At 43.3% G+C, this 20479-nt stretch overlaps 1 protein-coding gene and 1 non-coding gene across 2 annotated transcripts in view; one reads left to right on the top strand and one right to left on the bottom strand.

Annotated features, from left to right (window-relative positions):
• Positions 1–20479, top strand: part of LAMA1 (laminin subunit alpha 1) — a 155728-nt gene that overhangs the window by 128092 nt on the left and 7157 nt on the right. Inside the window, exons 49-60 of the mRNA XM_070420638.1 lie at positions 1130–1280; positions 1934–2078; positions 2514–2655; positions 5267–5381; positions 5574–5735; positions 9052–9203; positions 9921–10106; positions 12354–12489; positions 13832–13944; positions 17414–17603; positions 18129–18287; positions 18810–18963. Coding sequence (XP_070276739.1) covers positions 1130–1280; positions 1934–2078; positions 2514–2655; positions 5267–5381; positions 5574–5735; positions 9052–9203; positions 9921–10106; positions 12354–12489; positions 13832–13944; positions 17414–17603; positions 18129–18287; positions 18810–18963 — 1805 coding nt within the window. The remainder of the gene's footprint in view (positions 1–1129; positions 1281–1933; positions 2079–2513; positions 2656–5266; positions 5382–5573; positions 5736–9051; positions 9204–9920; positions 10107–12353; positions 12490–13831; positions 13945–17413; positions 17604–18128; positions 18288–18809; positions 18964–20479) is intronic.
• Positions 16035–16138, bottom strand: LOC139014715 (U6 spliceosomal RNA). The gene has a single exon (XR_011472279.1). It is a non-coding gene; the product is annotated as a U6 spliceosomal RNA (small nuclear RNA).

Raw genomic sequence — 20479 nt, 5'->3', positions numbered from 1 at the left:
AGTTAGACTGCAGGAAGCAATAAATGAAACCTCAGCTTTCACAAAGCACTGCTATTTTTTGTTTTGTTTGCATTCATTTTATTTTGTTAATGGAAATAATGTTACTGTTTGTTTATTATGTCCTGCTTGAAGATGAGTTGGCACTGAGTTGGATTATTCACACCTTCAACTGGGAAAAATTCAAATTCATATTTAAAAAAAAACACCCTCATTCAAGTTTCACTCTCAAGTCCCATGAGATTCCAAATAAGTATTTAAAACACAACAATGATGTGTTCCAGATGAAATTACTTTGTAATTTAATGGTTTGGGGTTATTTTTATATTGTATCAAGTCAGCCTTTTGAGGCAGGGGGAAGACCAGAAAACAAAATGATCTGAAAATTGCTGTGGCCCTGCCCTGGCCAATGTGGCTCAATTGGTTGGAGCTTAGTCCCCTACACCAAAAGTTGGTGGGTTCGATTCCCAGTCAGGGTACGTATCCAGGTTGCAGATTCACTCCCCAGTCAGGGCACATGCAGGAGGCAACTGATCATTGTGTCTCTCTCTCTCTCTTCCTCACTTCCTCACTCTCTAAGACCAATTAAAAAAAAACATTTAAAAAAGAATGGTGTGGTCTATTTTATATAATTCTGTTGTAAGCTCATCCTGCAGAATTTGGAGGTTTTCTTTGTCTATTTTTTGTAGTGGTCTTTCTGGTACAATGGTACGTATTTATTTTCCATTGTAATTCCAGTTTCACTGATGTATTAGTTAAATGCCAGTTTAAAAATTCTCCTGAAAGCACTAGAATTGACAAAGAATTGTTTCATTAAAGGAAAGTAAAACAAATAGAAATCTAGTTGATAAGTAGAAATATTTACAGCACTTATCCATCCTTTGGAGAATTTTTTTTTACAACAGAGAATACTGCCTATATTAACTTTCTTTTCCTTATAAAGCAATTGGGCATTTGTCTTGCATAAACCCATGGCAAGCATATTTTAAGATATTATAATTTACACTGTCATCAACCTATGGAAATGATAGCTCTGCCATGATTTTCTGAGGGAGAATTGGGTAACTGTGACATCTGTTCTCTTGAACTTCCTTCCTGAGGATGGATTGTATTTCACTGCTCTGCTTTGCAGCCCCGAGAATGAAGACGCGTCCTTCCATTTTGATGGGAGTGGGTATTCTGTCGTGGAGAAGACGCTGCGGGCTACTGTGACACACATTATTATGCTTTTTAGTACCTTTTCAACGAACGGGCTTCTTCTCTACCTCGCTTCAAATGGCACCGTAAGAATCTCCAGGGGGCACTTGCCCCCACTGTGTATATACAGTTAGATTGCCATGAGGATATTTATGTTTAATGACTATTTTATGAGCATTTACTAATATATTTACTGATATATGTCATATTATGTCCCTATTTTAAATGATTTATTATATCAGTACAGAAGAAGCTTTGGAAGAGCACCAAGTAGAAAATAGCTTTCCCATCATTGTAGATGTCAACTGAACATTTGTTAAATTTTGATCTTAAATAATATGTCTTGTTCTATGTTCACGCTGACCACTGTGGCCTTATTTGAAATCCATTCACTGGATTTTCATATTCCCGTTTTTTATCTTATGTACTGTTGATTTCTCTTAATCATCTAGTTTTATTTTTAAGAACTAGACCTTTGTCAGTCTCAGTGAAACAGATACAGAGAGATCCTACTTCTCTTACTGAAGTGTAGGTTTTGATAATGAGTTTATCTCATATACGTGTAGTATTTCAGAAAGCCTCTGTGGACACTGAGTTTCATAGCATAGGCCTCTGGCTGTTGGGCCAGGTCCAGCTTTCTCAGTTTGTCTTCAGAAGGTTTCTGCCATCCCTGACTTGAAGGGCAAGGAAATCTTGTGATAATGATGCAGCCGTGGGTAACTACTTTTCTTTTTTACAGAAAGACTTTTTATCCATCGAGCTGGTCCATGGCAGAGTGAAAGTTACAGTTGACCTGGGCTCAGGGCCTCTTGCCCTCGTAACAGACCGACGCTATAACAATGGGAGCTGGTACAAAATCGCCTTCCAGCGGAACCGGAAGCAAGGTATGTGCACAGCTGGGTGGATGGGATGTTGGTTGGCCTCATAGGAAAAGAAATATTTCCAAAATCTGATCTTTACTTACTTTAGCTTTCTGGGTATTCTTAAATGATATTCTAATAAAAAGTCATTGGGATATTAAGCATCAGGATTCATATTTTTCTAGAGGAATATTAAATTCATAGATTGTTTTCCAAATGTATTATTTAACATTAAAGGCTCAATTGGGAATCAAGAATCAAATCAATTCTATTTTCTTTCTGGATTTATTGACCTGCCCAGAGGATTTTCAGTTAATAGTCAAGAACATTTGCTGGTCAAAATGGCAGAATGTAAAAGAACATGCCTTTGTAAATGACCTTTGTTAGCAGAAGTTTGTGTTTTACTTTAGTGTAGGAAGTGACTTTCATTCCTTGTTGATTCCTTTCAATCCCCTTTAGGACTCCTAGCAGTTGTTGATGCGTATAACACCAGTTATAAGGAAACCAAGCAAGGGGAAGCCCCAGGAGCATCTTCTGACCTCAATCGTCTTGATAAGGATCCAATTTATGTGGGTGGATTACCTCGGTCAAGAGTTGTAAGGTATGACACCACAGTGCAGAATTTTCATATTCTGAATTATCAACTAATTATACTGGTTTCCTAGGGCTGCCATAACAGACTACCACAAACTGGATGACTTAAATAGCAGAAATGTATTCTCTCACTCTTCAGGGGGGTACAAGTCCAAAATCAAGGTTTTGTCACAGTTGCTTCCTTCTGAGGCCTGGGAGAAAGGCTCCATCCTACCTTCTCTTAGCTTCTGACAACTTCAGGCTTTCCTCAGTATGTACACAACATTCTCTCTGTGTCCACACACTGTCTCCCCTCTGGGTGGGCCTCTCTGTGTCCAAAATTTCCCTTTTGATAAGGACGCCAGTCATACTGGATTAGGGCCTCCTCTCATGACTGCATACTAACTTGACTACATCTGTGAGGACCCTATTTCCAAATAAGTTCATATTCACAGACACTAAGGGCTAGAACTTCAGCATCTTTGGAGGAGGACACAATTTTTTAAAAAAATATATTTTTATTGATTTTTTACAGAGAGGAAGGGAGAGAGACAGAGAGCTAGAAACATCGATGAGAGAGAAACATCGATCAGCCGCCTCCTGCACATCTCCCACTGGGGATGGGCCCGCAACCCAGGCACATGCCCTTGACCGGAATCGAACCCGGGACCCTTCAGTCCGCAGGCCGACGCTCCATCCACTGAGCCAAACCGGTTTCGGCTTTTCTTTTTCTTCTTTTTTTTTTTTTTTAAATATATGGAGGAGGACATAATTTAACCCATAACATCTACTTTGATTCAAGCCACTCTATGTCATATTAATTTGGAAGTGAAGAAAGCTTTTTGCAGTAAAATTAATGATTTTATATTTATAATCTTTAGAAAATCTAGAAATTGTTACTGTGTAATATTTGGAGACCCTGCTTTCCATCACAGGTCATTCTCCTCTCTGGACATTTTAGACTAATAGAATCTCTTTCTAGGCAAAAATAAATAAATAAAAATAAATAAGTAATGTTTCTGCAGACTATCTGGATTCCCTCTTTGTGTGATCAGAATGAATAACCTATGTGGAAGTTGAAAAACCAGCATCAGTAAATTGGATGAAAGATGGCAGAGAAGAGAGGCAATGGAATCCTTTCATAGCACTGATTCATGCTTTGTGACTTTAATACTTTACATAAACTTTCTGTGGTTCATTGTCCTCAGTTTTATAATTTTTTATTGGAAAATTAAGCTCTAACTTTTTTTGAAGACTCGCTGTCAAGACAAGATAGCTTTCAGGGAGTGGGATCATCAAATGTCCAAACTGAGTCACCCAGCCCAGTAATTTTCAAAGGTGTATTTGTAGCACTGCCCCGCCTTGAAGCCAAGTTCTTATACACAATCCCAATATGTGGCACAGAAGTTCAGCCATTCCAGTTACTATGGGTTGAGCAGTGCAGAATCCACTTTTCTACCAACCTCCTTTTTGCCAGAAGTTTCTGAAAGTTTCAAGAAACATAGTTTACAATGGCAGTCACACCCCCCCTCTCCCAGTCTTAAAAATGAATACACCTAAATTTCTGGTAATTGGTCACGTGCCCCAGGTCTTACCCCTCCACCAAGACAGAGCCAGGGCTGGAAGTCTGTCTCCTAATCTGATTCCAGTTATCACGCCCTGACATGGTGTGCACGGTGTGCTCGGGGTGTAGCAACAAGCTGTGTCATAGTTCATCTGTGCTTTGCCTAAATAACACCAAGTGTAGACATTGGAGAAAAGGCCAGAGCCTCCTTTCTAGGAAATATCCCAAATCAGACTCATGCTAGAAGGGACTTGGTACCAAGGTCTGCCCCTTATCTACAGTGGAAGAGACTGAGATCCAGAAAAGTTGAGATTTTCCCTAATAATACCATTGTGATTCACAGCTCATTGCTCAACATGGAGAGAACGAAAAATGAGTTGTGACTCTAACAGGAAACCATGTTACTAGTTGATATTTATGATGGTAACTTGGAGTTCTTCAGCAGTCTTTCTGTTTTAGAAATGAGAGCCTCACCACAGTACAGTCTCACCCCACTCATCACAGCAGTGTGACAACTTCTGTTAGGAAAAATATGGTATCGACTTGGAGTTTACAATAGGGTTGTGAATAATCCCAGACTTCACTGAGTGGAATTATTTCCTTGAGAACGAAGTTCATGAATATGCAGTATAGACAGCAGCCAATGACTTCTCTAGCCTGTAATCCTAGGAAACCACATTGCCTGCACTTGCCCCCATGGAGCAAATGTTCTGTGTACATGGACACTGCATTATAATCTCCGCACTATGATTTCCTCATGACAGTGCTCTGTCTTTCTTATTATTGGCCTGTGTTTTAATATGTTTAAATTGTAATGACTACGTTTCCCTTGAAGTTAAACATATTATCCAGGTAGCTATCGAAATAGTCAAACGCACAAATTAGTTCCCTTTCTTTAGTCCGAAGGAGAGCATTTGTTTGGGACCTGCGGTTTTTACCATCAATATCTCTCTGAGAGGGAGGCCACACACTTCTGCAGAAGGACACTTGGAAATAGATCTTCCTTATTTGTAGGTCCATTTTCATCCCTTCTTTCATAAGTGGAATGATAATGTTCTCATGTCCTTCCCTACAGGAGAGGCGTCGCCAGCAAAAGCTATGTGGGCTGTATCAAAAACCTGGAAATATCCAGATCGACCTTTGACTTACTCAGAAATTCCTATGGAGTGAGAAAAGGCTGTATCCTTGAGGTGGGAAGCAGTTTATTAATATTGGAACGAGTTTCTATAAATGCCCACTGGGTTATTAACACAATGAAGTAATAAAATCGAAAGCAGTGGGGTGAACAGGAAAGAGGTGGGGCAAGTCCGCAGTGGCCTCCACCATGGGAGGGTCAGCATGTGATGGGCCTGACGCTGCTGTTTCCTCTCCTTTGTGACCAGCCTATCCGGAGTGTTAGCTTCTTGAAAGGCGGCTACATTGAGTTGCCATCCAAGCCTCTGTCACCAGAATCGGAATTGTTGGCAACATTTGCCACCACAAGCAGCAGTGGCATCATCCTGGCTGCCCTGGGCAAGCGTGGGGAGAATCGGCAGGTCCCTGGGGTGAGTAGCTCAAATGCTATTGAGCCACGAGCTCAGGGAAATGACTTCGGGAACAACTGGATGGAAATGACTTAGTTTTAAACGGTTATTGTTTATGGGCATGAATTTTTAATAATTGAAAGTGACTATTGCTGAATATCTTTCCCTTATGAATCCGTGATTTCTTTGTGTTGCATAATCCATGTTCCTTTTTTGGCTACTGAGAAGAGAGATACTTACTATCTACCTCTAATCCTTTTTAAACTTATTCAGATAGTATATACTGAATTCTCTTCTACATATTATGGTTGTTACTCTTTATCCTTTGTCTAAAACAGCAAGTCTTGAAATTCTGTAAAGTTATTTAGAATACTGTTCCATGAAGCAGGATTTTGTTTACCTATTATTATAGGACTAGATCAGTGATGGCGAACCTATGACACGCGTGTCAGAGGTGACACGCAAACTCACTTTTTTGGTTGATTTTTCTCTGTTAAATGGCATTTAAATATATAAAATAAATATCAAAAATATAAATATTTCCTCATAAATATGTCTCTGATCCACTGCCTCTGTCTAGTCCTAACATCAGTCTCTCTTTTTCTTGGGCCCCAAAACACTGCAGCTGTCTAAATTGATCCTTCCACAGCCACCAGAATGGTTTTAAAATGAAAGCAAGACCAGGATGCTCCCATGCTTGACATTCTCCACTTTTCCTCCTTCTGTGGAATAAAATCTAAGCTCCCTGCTATGGTATATAAGACCCTCAGTGGTCTGTTGTCTGCCTACTCCTCAGGCTGCTGTGGACCCAGGTCTGACTTCCACCCCAGGCCCCCCCCCCCGCCCCGCCCCCCTACCTGTGTCTGCTCCAGGGCTGCCCGAGCCGGCATGGTGGTGCAGCAGCTCGGGCAGGCCCCCTTGTCTCTGTCTCCCTCACCGCTCCGGGCCTCAAGTGTGCGTGCCACCTCCTCCTGACCGGGCGTGACTGTTACAGTGTCCTGGCCTAATTTGCATATTACCTCTTTATATATATAGATTGAAAGGAGCAGAAAGAGAAATGTGGCCTGTGATAAGCAGTGAGTGGACCAGCAGAGGAGAAGAGAGAAAAGTTGATGTTTTTCCATATTAATATTTCATTTCAGTAGCATAGGTGACATTTACCCTTTCCTCTGCTCAAACTAGCATGTACCACATCATCTGAAGAACCTTCACAAATGTTAATGTATCCTCTTAGTAAAGGCCATGCAGCTACAGCTTACAGAGTCCTCTGCTCTGGACGACACTAAACAGACACTGCTGTGCAGTTATCACAACCACTTTGCAGAGTGAATGCTGCTCCTGTATTTTGCTGGGGAAGAAGTGAGTTCAGAGAGCCTGGTTAACCTGTCTGAGCTCACACAGCTATTAAACATGGGTCAGAGCTAGGACTGAAACACCTCACAAGCCACTTGATGAAGGGCTAACAATGCCAGATTGGTTTCTGAGCTCTACCAACTTTTTTCTTTTTTTTTCACTTCAGGTGAAATTCACGTAACATAAAAGTAACTATTTTAAAGTGAACAATTTAGTGACATTTAGAGCTCTCACAATGTTGTGAGGCCACCTCCTCTATGTAGTTCCAAAACATTTTCATCACCCAAAGTAACAGCCTATGACATTAAGCAGCTACTTCCCACTTCCCTTTCTCCCTGCCCTGGGAACCACCAATCTTCTTTCTATATCTGTGGATTAATTTATCTGGTCTGTATGTTTTACATAAAAGGACTCATACAACATGTGATCTTTAGTGTCTTCACTTAGCATGTTTTTAAGGTTCATTATAGCATGCATCAGTATTTTTCATGACTAACATACTACTGTATGTACATAGCATAATTAGTTCATTGCTGAACATTTGGGGTTGTTACCTTTTGGCTATTGTGAATAATGCTGCTATGAATATTCACATAGAAAAATGTTTGAGTACTTACTTTCATTTATTTTAGGTGCATATCTAGGAATGGAACTGCTGGGCCATGTGATAATTGTATGGTTAACTTTTTTGAGGAACCATCAGTCTGTTTTCCTCCATCAGTTTTAACAAGACCACTTGCAAATCAAAGTTTGCTACTAAGTTAGCAAAAGGAATGCTGTCACCCAATGCTAGCAGTTCTGCTGGTGGACGGACCTCTTTTCAATCTGGCACCAAAAGTTTAAAGAGCTTTGAATATTTTCAAAACCTTCAACTCTTTAATCCCACTTTTACAAATATTAGAAACAATTTCACAGGAAAAAAAGTTAAATGTTCATTATGTATGATTGTTAAAAATTGTATATAAAGTAGCTAAATTTGTTGTTGTTGTGAATCCTCACCCAAGGATATTTTTGGCATTTATTTTTAGAGAAAATGGAAGGGAGGAAGGGATGAAGAGAGATAGAGAAACATCAATGTGAGAAAGATATACAGATTGGTTGCCTCCCGCATAAGACCCAGATTGAACCTGAACCATGGTATATGCCCTTGACTGGGAATCAAATCCCTGACCCTTGGTGCTTAGGCCCACGTTCCAACCACTGAGAAACACTGGCCAAGGCAAACTACCTAAATTTTTAACAGTAAAAGGAATAGACCCCACAATGAGATAGCAACTCACATCTGTTAGAGTGGCCATTATCTGAAAGACAAGAAATAACAAATGTTACCAAAGCTCTGGAGAAAAGGTACCCCTACTGCATTCATGATAGAAATGTAAGTTGGTGCAGTCACTATGGAAAACACTATAGAGTTTTATCAAAAAGTTAAAAAATAGAACTACAGTCTGACCCAGTTGTACATCTGGGTATATGTTGGGGGGAAATGAAACCACTATCTGGAAAAGATATCTGCACCCCCATGTTCATTGCAGCATTCTTTATAATAGCCAAGACATGTATGTTAACTAAATTTAATTGTAATCATTTTATAATATATACATATGTCAAATCATTATGTTGTATGTCTTAAACTAATACAGTGTTAATATGTGAATTATATCTCAATCAATAACACTGGGAAAAAAGAGAAATAGATTAATGACTTACAATATATTTGTTTGTTGGTACATGATGTGGCAATAAAAAGTATGAAGATGACGTGGAAATGCAAACCTTTGATATGGTGTGTGATAATAACATATACAGAATATAAAATATGAGTAGAGATTATACAGTAACATAGAAAATTTAAAATGGTTGTTTTAGATGGTGATATTTTTAAGAAATTGCTTACTTGATGCTAATATTCCCACATTACCTTTATGACAGTTTTTAAAATCATATAGTCATGTTTTTTGTGGAATTCTCTATGAAATCTTTCCAGCCCTTCTTCTCCATCATGCTGATTGAAGGCCACATTGAAGTGCATGTTAATCCTGGGGATGGGACCAGCCTGAGAAGAGCTCTCCTGCACGCTCCCACGGGCACGTACAGCGACGGACAAGAGCACTCTGTCTCCTTGATCCGGAGCGGGAGGTATTTGTGTAACTAGGGCATGGTGACCTCACGAAGGCTCCACAGTAGGAATCTTGTTATGCCTCTTTCTATGAGTGATTGGGGTGATTACTGTGACATCATTAGCAGTCAGTTTCTCATAGCAGTCACAGTTTTTATAGTTCTAGATAATTCAAAATAATTCTAGAGCCTGGCTAGAATCCCTCCTTTGGACTTATTTTACATGCTTTGTCATAGTTGCAGAATTTTCATAATTGAACCTTAACTCTGCCATTTTCTGAGGCCCAGTATAAATTATCTTTACATTGGAATAATTCTGTGACAAATAGTATTAGTAAATAGCACTATATCAATACTGAATAATACAGGGTAAAATGTAAAGAATAAGTAAAATGTGTAATATCAACAGTCCTGTATATTTCCCTTCAAAACTATAGATCAAATGTTTTAAAAGCACACTGGACATTTTATTACAGGTAAAGAAGTAAAAAATATATATATATACTCTCCAAAAAGCAATTGAATTTAATAATATCTAATAACATTCCATTCATTTTTGGAGAATGTTCAATTGTAGGTTTTAGCTTTCAAGATTCACCTTTTTATTCACACACAATGTCATGTTAAATTTTATTTTCAGGGAACTTTTATTATTTAATACGTACTTGTGGAATTATATATTAAAGTGGATAGTTAATTTTCATTAAATTTCTTTTATTTTCTCCTTCAACCTTTTAGAATTATCACTGTCCAACTGGATGAGACAAAACCTGTAGAAATGAACTTGGGCCCATCAGCGGAAAGCATGACAATAAATGTGTCCAACCTGTACATAGGGGGCGTTCCAGAGGGTGAGGGGGCAGCGATGCTCCAGATGAGAAGGTCATTCCATGGCTGTATCAGAAACCTCATCTTTAACATGGAGTAAGTATAACTGCTCTCAGCATGTTTGTGACTTCCAGATTTTTTAATACTCAGCACTGACACTAATCTGCCATCTAATTATTCTGTTTGAGTTGCCTAAAATTCTACAAGTACCTGAAGTGAACCCCGTTGTTCTATCATGAAAGTCTCCCAAGTGGATTTAAAATAATGGATAAATATGGCCATCACAAATTTTTAAAAAATCATCAAACATTAGTTCCACAGGACTATCAATAAACAGCAGAGGTCAAATATACTGTTGGCATGTATTTAAGAGACTAGAGATTTTGTGATGGAACTTTCTTTTTGTCTGGAGGTCACTGATTTAAAGGAGCCTTTATAACTGTGCTACTTGCAGCTTCAGATTAGTAATGGCTCCTCCCAAAACAATGACTGCCTCATTAGGAACTGGAAGTCACCACCCCCTGGGTGGAGCTCATGATGCAGAGGAGAATGAACATGTGCCCATGGGCATTTTGTTCTTTCCCACTCACCTTGTGTCTGGTCAGCGTGCTGGTGGGACGAAAGCCATGCTTGGACCTGGCAGACCAGAGTGTGCACAGGGGAAACTAAATGTGCGCTGAGCATTGGAGTCTGGAGTTCCCCTCTTGGCTTGCCTTGTGACCTTGTGCAAGGACTTAGATCCTTTGTGGTCTCAGTGTCCTTCTTTGTGAAAGAATCCCTTAGGACAGTGGTCGGCAAACTGCGGCTTGCGAGCCACATGGGGCTCTTTGGCCCCTTGAGTGTGGCTCTTCCACAAAATACCGACTTCTGTGCATGGGCCACGAAGTTTCAATCGCACTGTACATGCACGCCCACACGTGGTATTTTGTGGAAGAGCCACACTCAAGGGGCCAAAGAGCCACATGTGGCTAGTGAGCTGCATGTGGCTCTGAGCCGCAGTTTGCCGACCACTCCCTTAGGAGTCTTTGAAATTTGCAATAACACATTGCTTTGGATTTCAACACAAATATAATGTCAGACTGTAGGTTTAGTTATTTGTACACAATATATTTATTTACCCAATTGTTTGCTTATTAACTAATTGATTAAGCATCTTTATGCTCCTGAAAGCCATGAGGCTGGGAACGTGGTAGGGCAGAAACGTTTCTGTGCTGTACATGGCCGTGTCCTTGGCATGTGCCAATAGGGTATGTGTGGACAGCAGATATGTTGCCAGACTTCAGGGTAAAGAGACTTCTGACAAGTGTAGTTCATGACTTTCTGGCAAAGAGAAACCTGTTAAGAAATAATCAGTGTTTGACTGAAGCCACTGGGCAGTGCTGTGAGAGCCAGAGGCAGAATCTGGCCCTGAGGCGGCCCAGCCAAGGCTGCAGGAGGTGACCACATTCCAACCAATTCTTGAAGGATGCTCAGGAGTGGCCGGGTGGACAACAATGCGGGGAGGAGGTGGGAGGCAGAAACATCAAACAAGAGAATATATAAGGATAGCTGGGCTTCTAGTCACTGTGAAAGATGGTCAGTTTGGTTATATTGAGAAGGCTAAAAAGGCTAATTCCAATGTAACCCTGATATTTGGGGGGCTAGCAATCTAAATCTGTGCCAGCAAGCCCAGTGTACATTCTTGATAACCTATAATTAAGTCACTGCCTCTTTCACAGAAACTGGCCTTGCAAAACCTGTTACCTAAGTACAGAGGCCATAAACTCTGAACAGTGCACAGCCCCGGAGGGCAGGGGTTATTAGTGCTGGCGCCAGGCCAGACCATCAGATATGGTCTCAAGACACCCAACACCTGGGGCCTTTTTGCAAAGCCTGTGAAGGGACCAGAAGCATAATCCATATTTGAGGGACAAAACCTCAGAAAGATATAAAAGAGAAGCCCCCTGCATGTTACTTTACTCAGATTTGAGAAGTTATTCCGCTGGCGTAATAAACAGTGTAACTCCTTTTCTCTAAAGCAGCGGTTCTCAACCTGTGGGTCTCGATCCCTAAGACCATCTTGCATATCAGGTATTTACATTACAATTCATAACAGTAGCAACATTACAGTTATGAAGTAGCAACGAAAATAATTTTATGGTTGGGTCACAACATGAGGAACTGTATTTAAAGGGCCTGAAGGTTGAGAACCACTGCTCTAAAGCATTGCTTGGTTTTTCTCTGGTCTTCTGCAACAATATCAGTGTTTTTTTAAAGAAGTTTATTTGTTCAATAAGTAGGTAACATTGATTCGTGTGTTAGCTTGCAATCTTTTGATTATTTTTGAAAACACTTTGTGTCTAGACCTTTGGATTTCACGGGTGCGGTCGGCTATGAACAAGTGGACTTGGACAGCTGCTTGCTTTCAGAAAAGCCTAGGCTGGCTCTTCAGGAAGAGGACAGCGAGCTCCTGCCTGAGCCTCATCCTCTACCACGTCCAGTAAGAAGGGTTTTCTTTCACTGTATCAGGCTCAGCCCAGAGGAAATTAAAATGGGGGCCTCGTTTCACAGAGTAGAGGAAGCTGAATGAGCCCACTGGAGCAGTGACCGAAAGGGAGGAGGTGGTGCCGCCAGTCTGGGGGCAGGACTGCTGAGGGAGCCAGCCTTCTGGTGGGTATAGAAGCACAGAGAAGATAGGCCCTGCCAGGGAGGCTAACGGGAGCCAGAAGGGAGGCGGAAGCACTCAGCTTCTTCCATCCACCCACCCTCCAACCCCCAAGCATGATCCTCCATTGGTAGATCCAGCTGGAAGCCACTTTTCAAAGGAGTCTGGACAGTTAAAGGAGTCATCCCTGCGATGAAAAGCAGTGCAGGGGCAGGGAGGGGTATGGTCCTCAGCAAACTCACAGGTGACGTGGGGCAGCCTTTACGGATTGAGTATAGCACTCAAGCACTCACATTTGGCTGCCAAACCACAAGCTTTTTACAGAGTTTCTGTAAGGATTCATGATCACTTTGGATTTAGTCAGAAATATGAAAATAAGTACTTAATGCAAGCCATTGTACATATCACTGTTGCTTTAAAAAAAGGATTTGATTCATCTAGGAAAAGCCAGTTTTGAGCAAGTATTTTTAACAACAGCCATTATTAGTTTTCAGTGTCTCTTCCCTTTTGTGATTTCTCCGTTTCCTTGGTTGAAATCACGCGCTCTAATTACTTAGATGCTGGCGCTGTCTCGGGAAAAGCAGTTCCTTCCCAGGGCCAGTCTTTGCATCCAGGACAGTTCTCTGGTAGTATCTGCCCACCCCAAGCTGGGAGACTGAGTCCGAGGCCTCACTGGTTTTGGGTCAGTGTGTGGAGGGCACTGTGGGGCACAGGTGCCCGGGCACCTTCTCTGGCTCCTCACATTGTGCCCTGGGGGTCTAGGAGCCCCTTGCAGCTGGACTCCTCTTGGCTTCACCTCCTGTCCATGAGGAATTAGAGACGTCAAACTCGGAGGCCCTGCTGCCACCTGTGGTTACTTGTGGTGTCCCGGCCTGTGCTGCAGCGGCTCCTGCAGGGCTGACATCTCCTTCCAAGCTGGGGGAAGGTGTACAGCAGCAAGGCCTCACCACTTGAGTGGGATTGAGGGGAAAGACAGACACTCCAATTGCCTTTGTGGACAGATAAAGGGCCACCAGTAAATTCTTTAAAACAAAGATTAAATCAGTGAAAACATGTATTTGTGGTTGTTGGTGTTCTGATACCATTGCTTCTGAGATGTTTACTTCATGGAAAACTGTGCATATGTTAGTGGGGGTCCTGGAGGTGTGTGGCTGAGAGTCTCGTGTGTCTCTTACAGCAACAGTGCGCCATGGATGGAACCCCAGAGTATGTCCCCAATGCTCACCAGTTTGGACTCGCACAAAGCAGTCATTTCGTGCTGCCTTTCAATCAGTTGGCTGTCAGAAAGAGGTAGGCCTTGTTCTGACGTTCTTATAACGCGTCCTATTGCTACATGAATAGGGAGGTATTCTTTGCAATGGGCCTTCCCCAAAACAGCTTCTTGTATTTATTATGGAGCGCTCAACTGGCAACAGAAAGGCACAATGAGAAGGCAAGGAGATAGGAAAGCAGCCTTCATGCAAATCAGATACTTACAGTGTGGAGAAGTGGGGTTCCTGCAGTTTATCTTCACCTCTTGTAGATGATGGTTGGTTTAGCCTCTGTGTGATGTAGGAAAGCATGGAAGGATCTATCTAAGTCACTCCTCAGTCCAGAATCCAAAGTCCTCTAGATCTATCATCATCTAGACTTTCAACACTATTCTATTGTCAGGATTCACTAATCTCATGAAATTGTCTACCCAAACTCTCACTGTGCCCCTCAAAATTCCCCGGGGCCACATTCACATTGGTCAACACATTCTATCTCGCCCTCAAACCTGCCTGTCCCCAAGGAACCTTCTAGGGGACGCTGGCTCACATGCCGCAGATCTAGAGGACTGAGGCTGGCCAAGGGACCTCCAACTCCACCTCTCTCCTCTCTGCATCGAATCTCTGGCTGATCTGAAGTTCATGTCTCTAGACTCTGCCACGCCCCGCTCCTCTTGTTGTTGCCCTCTGTGATCAACCCCCACCCCCACCACCTTCAGACTGTAGCTTAGTGTCTTTTTGTACCACTCCTGCCGTCATTCTCCACGAATTCACAGCCACCCAACACCGGGCCTTCCAAGTCCTCTGGTTCCAGTCTGTCAGAGCTCTTTTCCTCCCTCCCCAGCCACACTTTCCCCATGGTCATCCCCTTACCTACTTCATAAGTATTTATTCCACCTCCAAAGTCTCTACTTAAGCATCCTATATACTTACCTCTTCCTCATCCCTACTCTGTTGCTCCCCTAGGAGTTCCTCAGCTTCATCAAGACCTCTAAGCTCTCATGCTTTCTCATGATCATCACCCCCTTCTTTAGTCCCGAAGTGCAATTTATCCCCTACTCTGAGAGGTGCGATGCCATTATTACACATTCCTTTGCAAACCCCTTAATACCCTCATCTCCTCTATCTTGACCACAGGTAAAACCCACACTTGTTCTTGGTCTAATTCATGCCAGAACCCAAGCTGGTGGTCAAGGCTGCAGAAATGCATGTCTCCTTCCTACCTGGTTTGACATTAAAGCTATGGCCACACATAGAACCTCAGGCTACATGGGGAGCCAATACATTTCTTTATTATGCTTATATATTTTTTTATTATTTCATAGTTTCTCCTCTTATCTCAAAACTCATATATCCCACTTCCTGCCCCAGCTGATGACTTGCCTCACTGAGAAGACAGAACTTCATCTGTCCACCTCCGAAAAGAGCAATCCACTGCTTTTGTCCCCACACCTCCCCCTCTTCCCCTGCGACCATGGAGGAACAGTCCTCATTCTCCTCTCGCTCGCCCTCCAGAGCCTGTCACTTCTCTCCTCTCAGAGACAACAGCAGCAAACATATCTCCTTCTTTCATACATAATTCTCATCAACAAAGAATCCTCACCGCTCTCATCATCAGTGAGAATAGAGGAGTAAACACTGCCAGAGACTGTCTCAGTATATTTTACACACACCCTAACTTAGTCCTCAGAACTATCCTATGAGGAAGGTATTATTGTTGTATTCATTTTATAGACAAGGAAATTGAGAGGCACAGGGAAGTCAAGTCATCTGCTCAGAGTCACACAGCAGAGCTGGAATTCAAACCCAGGCACTACGGCCCTAGACTTTATGCCTGTAACCATGCCCTCTCTAGTAGTTTTTAACTTTTAAAATAGAAACTCTGCAGGATACCATTACTGTGCAGTGGTATCCTGGGTCTGTTGTGCAGTAAGATTTCTTGAAGGAGTTGTTTTATGTGGCTGTATGCCTTTTCTCACCCCTCATTTCCTCCCCTACCCATCCAGTCAGCCTCCCCTCACTCCTCTGTTGCTCTTTAACATAAATACATATATATATATATATATGTATATATATATATATATATATACACATATATATGTGTGTGTGTGTGTATGTATGTATGTATGTATATATATATGCTTCATGAATTTGTATGTCATCCTTGCACAGGGGCCATGCAAATCTTCTCTGTATTGTTCCGGTTTTCCTATATGTGCTGCCAAAGCAAGCACTCCTCTGCTCCTAGTTCCAGAGTTGTCCCAAGACCTGCTATGGCACCTCCTGTTGTACCTCTGCTGCTGGGCCCTCAGCAGCATCATGCACACTTGGCCACTTGACATCCTTGACTCACACCCTCCTGATTTCCTGCTCTCTCCCTGCTCAGTCTCCTTTGCTGGCTCATCTTCCACCACTAAAGGCCAAGGTGCCTTCCCCATATTCGCCCAGGTGGCTTTGAAATACCTTCAATTTGCCCAACACCCACATCTCTAGCCCTGACCTTCACTTAGAACTCAGGAGTTGTGTACCCAACTGGCTACTTGACATCTCTGTGGATTGGGACAGGCTCCTCAATCTCAACACACCAAAAGGAAATTCACAGTCTTCCCCCAACCTGTCCCCCTGGTCTGTGCTATTTCTGTAGACATCATCGCCATTCACCTGGTTGTCCAAGGCCCACATCTTGAGGTTATTTTCTTTCCCTCACTCTCCAAATTCAGTCCATCTGCAAGTCCTATTGCTTCTTCCTCCAGAGCATTTCATGGATTAGATCACCTCCTCTGCATCCCCTGACCACCACCCTGGCCGAAGCCACCACCAGGCCTCTAACAGCTGCCTGCCTGAGCCTGCTGTCACCCTGCCCCATCAGATTTGTTCTTTACATCTGAAGTTTCTTTTAAGATATAAATCAAGTCATGACCACTCCTCTTCTTAAAACCCTCCTGTGACTTCCCAATGCACTTAAAATGAAACCTAAATATTGCCTCCCAGAGCCCCTCATTCATGAGGATGGAGCCACACCCCCCTTTCCTATCCCAGGTTGCTTCAGTGACCCCACATTGCATTTGTGGGAGATCACCAGACACAGCCTTCCCCTTCCCCACTGTGTGGTGCCATCTCCCACGTGGCTCTCGTGAGGATTTCCTGCAGAGGTTCATAAGACTTGCTCCAGTCTGTCATTCTGAGTTCAGCTGAAATACCATCTTTCAGGGTTGCCTTCCTGCCTACTGAACATAGCCACCACTGGCCTCCTCACCACCCAGTCTCAGCTCTCAGGTATATTTCTGGAATTAGTTTCATGGGAGAAGGAAACCTCCCTTTGTTCACTGCCTTAGCCTCAGCTCCTAGAGCAATGCCTGGCAGATATTGGCATGCAGTAACCATACTCTCCTGAGATGCTAAATATAATGTTGAAATAATTACTGGGTCCTCTCTTTGAGGTTATTTTAGAGAGTAAATGTGAGGAAAGCTTTTTCTTTTCTGTGGGCTGAGCTCTTCTTTTCCTCCAGGCTCTCAGTTCAGCTAAGTATCCGAACATTTGCCTCCAGTGGGCTGATTTACTACATGGCCCACCAGAACCAAGTGGATTACGCCACACTCCAGCTGCACAGGGGCCACCTCCACTTCATGTTTGACCTTGGGAAAGGAAGGACAAAGGTCTCTCACCCTGCGCTGCTCAGTGATGGCAAGTGGCACACGGTACGCTCCCAGGAAGCTCCTGGTCACGCCTTCCAAGTGTTATTCCATCTATCCTTCGTAGTAACATTATTCCCTTGGGTTTCTAGCTTGCTTTGTGCTTGTCATCTCTCCTATAGAATGTAAGTGCCTTGCAGGCAGGGGCCTTTTCTGCTTCCTGAAATATCCCCAGGACCTAGCTCAGTGCCTGACCCCTCACAGGCACTCAGCAAACATTGGTGGAATAAATGAAAGGTCCCAAAATGTTCTCAACTTGACATAAAGAAGTAAATTAAGTCACCCATGGTGTGAATGGCCCAAACCTGAGATCATGTCAGACTCTGGTACACTTTTCTAAAACATGCATTGCCTGTGCCTACTTCTGTCTTCTGGCAGGCTCAGTCTCCTAGCAACGCCAGCTGTGTCAAACTGAGCCATCCTTTAGGATGTCATTCAGGTTATTACAGCTCTAATGAACCGAGTTGCAAACAAACATCTGTTAATGTTTTTCCATCCTTAAAAATCATGGATGTTTTCATTTTGCTCTAGGTCAAGACAGAGTACTTTAAAAGAAAGGGCTTCATGACAGTTGATGGCCAGGAATCCCCCATGGTGAGCACGGTGGGAGATGGCACCACCTTGGATGTGGAAGGAAAGTTGTACCTGGGAGGCCTTCCCTCCGATTACAGGCCCAGGAACATTGGAAATGTAAGCAGCATTTTCTGTATGGGGCCCATATTACCTTTATCTTTGTTGCGTTTACTTTTAGAGAAGCATGTCTTTGTTTAAATTGTCTTCCTTTTGGACCTGGGGTTTGGCTGCAAGATGCAAACCTTTCAAACCACATCTCTAGTTTGTGTGTTTGGGCTTCCCCTTGAAGCCCAGCCAGCCCTCCTTTTAGTTAATGAACATTGGTCTTTCCACAGCTACTTAGATCCAATGAAATTTGGGAAAGTCCGGGGACTTTGTGTTTGCAGATTAGAAAACTCATTCTTGATTTCCATGATATTTTTCCAAAATAACAGAAAATACATATACTGCATTACTAGCAAAGATCCTTAAAGAGTCTAACTACACTTTCAGTTAGACATTCATGTGAAGTACTGTGGCAATTCCATTTTAAGAATCAAATGATAATATTTGAATGTGTTTTGTGGAACTATAGGAAAATGTTGCCCTTGCCCTCCTTGTTATATTCACTGCCATCCCCTCTCACGGCGTTTGGTTTAGGTCACCCACAGCATCCCCGCTTGCATTGGGGAGGTGACAGTGAACAGCAAGCAGCTGGACAAGGGCAGCCCAGTGTCTGCATTTGCAGTGGCCCAGTGCTATGCAGAGGCCCAAGAAGGAACTTTCTTTGAAGGAAGTGGATATGCAGCTCTTGGTACGTATTATTGAAAATCTCAAAAGACATCTCTGGGATTCTCTTGCACTGTAAGATGATATGGACCCGAGAGTTATATGACAGGGCAGGACCCACTGGACAAGGCTGCAGCAAGACCATTTAGTTATATGTTCCAGTGTATTCTGATTTCTCCACTTCTAATGCACAGCTTTCTCACTTCCTGGGCCACCCAGATGGCCTGAAAAAGGCTCCCACCCTAGGGGCAGTACAGCTCCTGGCAACATGTGGCCCTGCTTTCATCTGTACCCTCCCCACGTTTATGTAAGACATGCTCTTGCTGTCCAAGTTCATAAAGGCCTTTGAATTAAAAGTCAGCAGCATAAAATATCTAGACCAGCCAGCCAAATGCAAGTCGGATTTGATGAAGAAATGAACTCCAGTTAGATTGTTGAAAATATCAATTAGAAGTCGAGGAATTTTAAATCTCTAAATTGCTTTAGAATGTAAATTCCTCCAGGCTTAGAACTAGCCCTCATAATGTACCTGGTATTGCCTCCTCATTTTATTTTTTTTTTATTTTATTTTTTTTTTTTTTTATTTTTTTTTATTTATTTTTTATTTTTTTATAATTTTTATTTCTTAAAGTATTACAAAGAGTATTACATATGTCTCCTTTTTCCCCCCCATGACATTCCCCCGGCCCCTACCCCCCGCCCCCCCCCCGCCCCGTGTCTTGTGTCCATTGGTTAATCTTATATGCATGCATATAAGTCCTTCAGTTGGTCTCTTAATCCCCCCCCCCCAACCCTCCCCAGGCTCCCCATTGTAGTTTAACATTCTGTTCAATGTTGCTCTGCTTCTGTATCTACACCTGTTCATCAGTCCATACTGGTCCCCTTTATTTGTCCCAACCTCACTGGAGTAGTCTCAACCTCACCAGGGCCGTCTGAGCCTCACCAGGGCCATTTCAACCTCACCGGGGCCGTCCCTACCTCACGGGGGCCGTTTCAACCTCACCGGGGTCGTCCCTACCACACCAGGGCCGTTTCAACCTCACCGGGGTCGTCCCTACCACACCGGGGCCGTTTCGACCTGACTGGGGTCGTCCCTACCTCACGGGGGCCGTTTCAACCTCACCGGGGTTGTCCCTACCACACCGGGGCTGTTTCAACCTGACCGGGGTTGTCCCTACCACGCCGGGGCCGTTTCGACCTGACTGGGGTCGTCCCTACCTCACGGGGGCTGTTTCAACCTGACCGGGGTTGTCCCTACCACGCCGGGGCCGTTTCGACCTGACTGGGGTCGTCCCTACCTCACGGGGGCCGTTTCAACCTGACCGGGGTTGTCCCTACCACACCGGGGCCGTTTCGACCTGACTGGGGTCGTCCCTACCTCACGGGGGCCGTTTCAACCTCACCGGGGTTGTCCCTACCACACCGGGGCTGTTTCAACCTGACCGGGGTTGTCCCTACCACACCGGGGCCGTTTCAACCTGACCGGGGTTGTCCCTACCACGCCGGGGCCGTTTCGACCTGACTGGGGTCGTCCCTACCTC

Source organism: Myotis yumanensis, unplaced genomic scaffold (genome assembly GCF_028538775.1).
Source record: "Myotis yumanensis isolate MYYU_CA2020_CCGP unplaced genomic scaffold, mMyoYum1.0.hap1 SCAF_7, whole genome shotgun sequence".
In the NCBI taxonomy this organism is placed as follows: Eukaryota; Metazoa; Chordata; class Mammalia; order Chiroptera; family Vespertilionidae; genus Myotis; species Myotis yumanensis.
This window is presented reverse-complemented; position numbering and strand designations above follow the sequence as displayed.